General features: G+C 40.8%; 1 protein-coding gene across 7 annotated transcripts in view; it reads right to left on the bottom strand.

The window, feature by feature from the left end:
• Window positions 1-248: 248 nt before the first annotated feature.
• The window catches only part of epb41l4b (erythrocyte membrane protein band 4.1 like 4B), a 52,600-nt gene continuing 46,537 nt past the window's right edge, over window positions 249-6,311 (bottom strand). For 2 of the 7 annotated variants that reach the window (XM_064325641.1, XM_064326170.1), the window contains exons 21-23: window positions 5,996-6,119; window positions 1,744-1,871; window positions 249-916 (exon numbers count right to left, since the gene is read on the bottom strand). In XM_064325641.1, coding sequence (XP_064181711.1) covers window positions 826-916; window positions 1,744-1,871; window positions 5,996-6,119 — 343 coding nt within the window. In that variant the 3' untranslated portion in view covers window positions 249-825. Of the gene's footprint in view, window positions 917-1,743; window positions 1,872-3,182; window positions 3,824-5,995; window positions 6,120-6,311 lie in introns of those variants that run through there. The other 5 variants (XM_064325720.1, XM_064325811.1, XM_064325897.1 and 2 more) reach the window with 5 other exon arrangements.

Genomic DNA, 6,311 nt, shown 5'->3' with positions numbered 1-6,311 from the left:
GCACTCTCTGCATACTCAGTTAAAGAACACGAGCGGTTTGTCTCACGTAGATCCTACAAGGGTTTACCTGTCATAGCTGCATGGCACTCAGAGTCGATGCAGTGCAGTGCTCACGTAGCTGGTTTAAATTTAGCAAATGTAAATCAATCATATTTAGCAAGTCTGAATATAAATCAAATAGCGGCACTGCAAAGCAATAATCTGACTGCACTGCTGGATGACCGAATGAGTCACACAAATCAGCCTGATTAACATTGTCCAACAGTTACATTCATGAGTTTATTTCTGAATTCTGAACAAGAGAATGTTTACAATATTTCTTAAGTATGGGTAGTTCGAATATTGGATTAAATTTTATTAAAACAGTTACTAAATCACTCAAGTGGTACAAATACAGCCCGCTGTAAGCATCAGCGTGTCTGTGTGGATCTGACACAAAAAACAGACCCTATGACTCCAACCATCCAAGCAGAGATGATCAATATGCGTTTTTACCATGTTGAAAGTAATTTAACATTTCTTAATGGAAATTTTGAAAGACGGACAATACTTTCATTCACATTGAGGCCTTCTGCAAATATGGAATTGTATGGAATTCTGAAATGTTTAAATTTGTCATTAGAGATTTAGGGCAACATTATATAACTTGTCAAAATCCTAAGATGTACGTTGTGACTATCAAAAGTGTCTTTGTTATGGTGCGGTCACGAAGCGGTGAGTGTGTGGGCAGCGCCCAGCATCCACGGGCATGCAGAAGGCACACTGAGCCCAGCTGCTCTCCTGCAGGTGCTCCATGTCACAGCTCAGTCATCAGGAGTCTTCTCATCAGCTTCTCCCTGTCCTGGTCCAGCCCCCGAGCCTCAGCACTGCAGCACACAGCCCGCACGAAACGACTTCACACCTCCATGCACACATCCTTTCAATACAATACAAAGGAGCTGAAAACTAGCTCTTCTGTTAGATTTGGTTGGCTGGCAGGAGAGCTAGCAGTGAGAGGGAGGGTTTGCTAATGATTTTTCTGGTCTGAGAGCAGAGTTAGGTCCAGTCCAGAGTGGGTTGCACTGTGCACTGTGGACATGGTAAATCTGACTCTGCAATAACACACACAGCCACAGGAAAATTGATCTATGCTGTCGAACATTTCAGAAGTATGGTCAGGGATGTCTTTCAGGTTGAATTAATCTACAGTCACAGCTAGCAGACATAGCGCCTCTCAGACAAGTTTCTTGATCTTCAGGACTAACTATCTGACCAAACAGAAAACCAAATATTCCTGTGCAATAATGGGGACCCTGTGTTGTGGATGTTAACGCATAACATTACATAACATGATGAGAACAGGCCGTTCAGCCCAACAATGCTTGCCATTTTCCTAACTAAATTAGTGCTCTGATTAACCTACAGACTAGATAGTGTTAACACTGAGACTGTTCCCAAGCTCCTAACTGACTGGGGCCATTACAGCGAAGCGCTAAACACAAGGTGGGGATTCCTAACTTACACTAATTTCAGGCATGCTGTTGAACTCAGGTCTGCTTGTCCATTCAATATACATTTATTTTGACCATACAGTACATCGAAGCAGTGGAGGCACAGTTTGCTTACCATACAATTCAAATAACTGCTAGTTTAAAATAACTTATTTAAAATAAATAAATAATATTCACCATTTTACAAATGAAACAAAGCATTGGGCCAAGACAACAGAGAGAAGAATGTGATCACAGGCTGGAGAATGTTTACCTGTTTTTGAGAGGTGTTTGGCAGGACAGCAGTGGGGGTGCAGGTGGCTGAGAGAAAGTGGGGGGTTTAGACGGAGACAGGGTGTGGTCACAGCACTTCACTTCTACCTCTAACATGGGAAGGTCAGCCTAAAAACACAATCCAGGGCAAGTCGGTCAGTACACTCACCAAGAATGGCTACGAATGTGTCTGCATTATAACAGTGAAGCACCAGCCTGTGCTCCGGCCTGGCTCCATTATGCCCGTCCTGAGCTGGGCAGTTCAGCACCGTGTGGCGAGCGGAGTTTCCCTCATTTAGCAGTAGTCTCCCAGTCTACTGTTTTCAGGTGCAACGGTAGCAGAAATTGCTGTGGTTGGTAACAGGTTTCAGAAATTGGAATCATCGTGGTACTGCAGTTGTTGCAGTTTAAGTCCAGTCTTGCGATGTTAGCACCATGCTAATTTCTTCCGCAGGGCAAGCCCACTGATTCAGTATAAGGAAACGGCAGACACACATCTAATGGATGCTTATCGGCAGTAGTGGTATTATACAGGAATAAGATCTTTGGGTTGGAGTCTGACCCAGCTGAATAGACCAGGATTTAATCCCACAAGGCAGTCATGTCTGAAGAAAAACACGAGAACGGGAATGTGGAATGTGATTACCTGACACAGGAGGAACAGACTTCTGCTGGAAACTGAATTCTGAATTATCATCATCATCATCATCATTATGATAAATGACTGGCCCTTATGATCCCAGTAACACGTTTTTGACAGAAGTCACTGAAAGAAAGAGGTATGTGTTCTGTGTGCACAGAGTCAGGGGCAGCAGTGTGTGAAAGGCAGAGCAGGGTTCAGGGGCAGCAGCGTGTGAAAGGCAGAGCAGGGTTCAGGGGCAGTAGTGGGGTTCAGGCGTAGCAGGGGGTTCAGGGGCAGAGCAGGGTTCTGGGGTGGCAGTGTGGTTCAGGGGCAGTAGTGTGTGAGAGGCAGAGCAGGGTTCAGGGGCAGCAGTGTGGTTCAGGGGCAGTAGTGGGGTTCAGGGGTAGCAGGGGGTTCAGGGCCCAGCAGTTTTCAGGGGCAGTAGTGTGTGAAATGCAGAGCAGGGTGTCCTGGAGTTAGCTAATACAGCACTTACAGCCGTATTAACGAGGATCAAGACTTCTCATACCTCACACCATCATTTGTTTGGTTTCTTAAGTAGTCTCTCTTATGCTCCACATTCAGAGTGGAGTTTAACAATTATGGTTGAATGTTAAAAATTAAACCCAACACCCTGACAACAAAAAGGGCCAAAAAGAAGAATATTTATTTAAATGTTTATTTATGCAGAATAATATTAAAGGAATGACACACCAAAGGAGGAGAAGATACTGAAATTAACATGGTTAAAATACTTGATAAATACTATTATTAACCATAAACATTAACTATTTCTAAAGTGAAAGACTCCATACTGATTTGCAGGATGAATTTATTCATTTAATAAATTCAGCTACAATTTAATATCACTACAATAACAAGCTATGATTTATTCACACATTAGTCACCCAAAATATGGCTAATCAAACTGCAAGCCAGATAGCTACAGGTGACAAATTAATATCCGGCTTGGATGCTGTACATTACCAAATTACAATAAATAAATAAATAAATAAATAAATAAATAAATAAATAAATTCAGTTAAAAAGGAGATGGCAAAGCACACAGTAAAATGTTTGGTGTCTGTTGCGCTCTAACAGAGATTATCTGAGGGCTGTAAAAAGCACAGGCACTCAAGCAAAGCTCAAGCTACTCTGTAAGAGCAGAAATGGAGACTGTACTGTATACAGAAACCTTACGTACTAAATACAGCACTTGTAGCTACAACAATATGAATTGTTAACACACAATCCTAAAACCCGTTATTGTGTTAAGATTTATGTACACACAATGGCTGTATTTTAGGATCCTGTGTGATACCACACGGCTGTGTGCCCATTGCTAAAGAGTGGTGACTTATTTTATGAAAACTGTCTTAGAAAAGGGAAGGAGAAGGTCCTTACTGTCCGTGCAGTCAGACAGTTCTGTCATGTGATGCCCAGAATCACATTTCTTCGCCTGACAAGACAGCAAAAACTCTGGTGAAGTCAGGGGCTGTCTTTGATCCATTTTTCAGACAACACACACTCCAGAAACAGTCCTGTGAAGGACTGACTGATGGGGAGGGTTTGGGCAAGGCTTATGAGGTAGGCAATGAGTTCTGTTTCTCATGCAGTCCAACCATTTTCAGCCCTTCCATTACTCAGAGTGCGTTATCTGAACAGATTCTCTTATCCAACAAGCATAACCTTCTAACATGGTGGTTTTCACACTTTCTCGGTTTTATGTGCTATTTGCACAAGAGGCATTGAAGAAACGCGATGATTAAAGTATTAAATATGTCCGTGCTTTATTTTTGGAGAAATATGCATTTTAAATTTATTGTCTGATTTTCAGCCGGTTGAGAATGTTACCGACTTAGTGCGTCACAAGTACAGTAACTACTCCCCTTTCCACGCCCCATAAAGAAATCTGACCGGACACACCGCCCTGCTACAAGTGTGCTGTGAAGTTTAGGTAGCAAACAACAAGGCTGAATCCTTCTGACGTAGTTTACATAGAAACTATACGCTCAGATCGCCTAGTTTCACTCACCGTGACCAAGCGGAATCGATAACGTTTCAGAAAACATATAACTTTAAAAGGTTTAATTCAATCTTCTACTGGGACTTTTGCTGTTTATTGAGGGTGTGAAAGAAAATTTTGGTGCCGCTGAATATAATCAAATGTTTTCCAGATTTACCGTTCGATTGAGCAAGTATCAAGTACATTTTTATGGGTTAGTGCTGTCCGATAGTGCTAGCTACTTCACATTAACCTTGTACGGTGATCAGTAAAGGCTAACAGCACAGCACCACTCAATTATTGTCACTTCTATCACCACTGTAATGAACTAAAAAAGGCGACAAACTACCTTTTCCGTTTTGCCCTCCCTACTGTCAGTCAGATTGCTGTGATAGCTAATTCTAAATCATATTTGGGGACCCATGTATAACTCGTGACCCATAGTATGTGCAGCTGGCTTACAAGACAATGAAAATATTTGACTAACGTTAGGTTCACTTATTAGAGTGCCTTTTAAGGATTATTAGACTATCTCTGGTTGGTTATATTCATTTATAGCTAGCTAGCTAACGTTAGCTAGCTATGTAGTTTGCTTTCATAATGTAATGTCATCGATAACGTTAGCTAGCTATTTTGTTTTCAAAAGGAACTTATAGTTGTGGTTTCATCTTAACATGGCTAGCTAGCTAGCAAAAATTATTATATATAAGTCAACGTCCTTAGCTATCGATACTTGATAGTTAGCTGGCTTGTGAAAATTCAGACTCCCAAGATGAGTGCGTATCATGGAGGTAGCTATGGTAACGGGGAACTGTCTGTCAATCGTAGCTAACGGACAGTTCTCATAACCACGCCCAGACAGTTCGGGGGAACTTTTATAGTGGGAAATTTAGGCTTAGAAAAATACGTTTTAAAATACATTTAAATGACTGAATAATAAAAAAAAATGCACATTTGTTTTGTTGTTGCCTAAAGACAACTGGCAAGTGTCCTTTTATAAACCCTTTAGAGGAGTCCCTTGGCTATGTGAGGGATAGTGAACCATATCACCTTGGATATAAGAGTAAATTAACTTGGATTACATGAGCTATATTGGAGAATATCACCTTGGATATGAGTAAATTAACTTGGGTTACATGAGCTGTATTGGAGAATATCACCTTTGGATACGTGATGTATATTAGGGTATATTACCTTGGGTTATATGTAGTATATTACAAAATATTACCTAGGGGTATATGGGGTAAATTTGGGTAAATTAGCTTGGGCTATATGATGTATATTAGGATATATTACCTTGGGTTATATGAAGTATATTATGGTATATTACCCAGGGGTATATGAGGTAAATTTGGGTAAATTAGCTTGGGCTATATCAGGTATATTAGGGTATATTGACTTGGGATATATGAGGTAAATTTGGGTATGTTAGCTTTGGGTATACGAGACATAGTAGGGCATATTACCTTAGGATATATGACATATATTTGGCAATATTACCTTGTGATATGAGATAGATTACCTTGGGTTATAGGAAATATATTAGGATATATTACCTTGGGGTATATAGGGGTATGTTAGGATATATTACCTTGGGGTATATAGGGGTATATTAGGGTATATTACCTTGGGGTATATGGGTGGCTGGATCTGCTTGTCTAAGGAGCTCTCAGAGGTGGTCCGGCCAGTACTGCTTTGGGACGATATGGCTGCAAGTGCTTCAGGGAGATCATCTTCATCACTATGGTTACTGCAAATAAAATTCGACAAAGATTATATTCATGCACATGAAACTCACTCATACAAGGAACAAGGATCTATAAATATAAAACACTTACATTCACTAATTAGGATTTGCACACATGAAACTCGCTCATACAAGTAAGGAAATTAAAGAGCCTGGAGAACAAACCTCATCAGAGTACACCGCATTAGCAGCAGG

The sequence above is a fragment of the Anguilla rostrata genome, chromosome 1, assembly GCF_018555375.3.
Source record: "Anguilla rostrata isolate EN2019 chromosome 1, ASM1855537v3, whole genome shotgun sequence".
NCBI lineage: Eukaryota > Metazoa > Chordata > Actinopteri > Anguilliformes > Anguillidae > Anguilla > Anguilla rostrata.
Note: the sequence above shows the minus strand (reverse complement) of the source record. Positions and strands in the feature narration are given on the sequence as shown.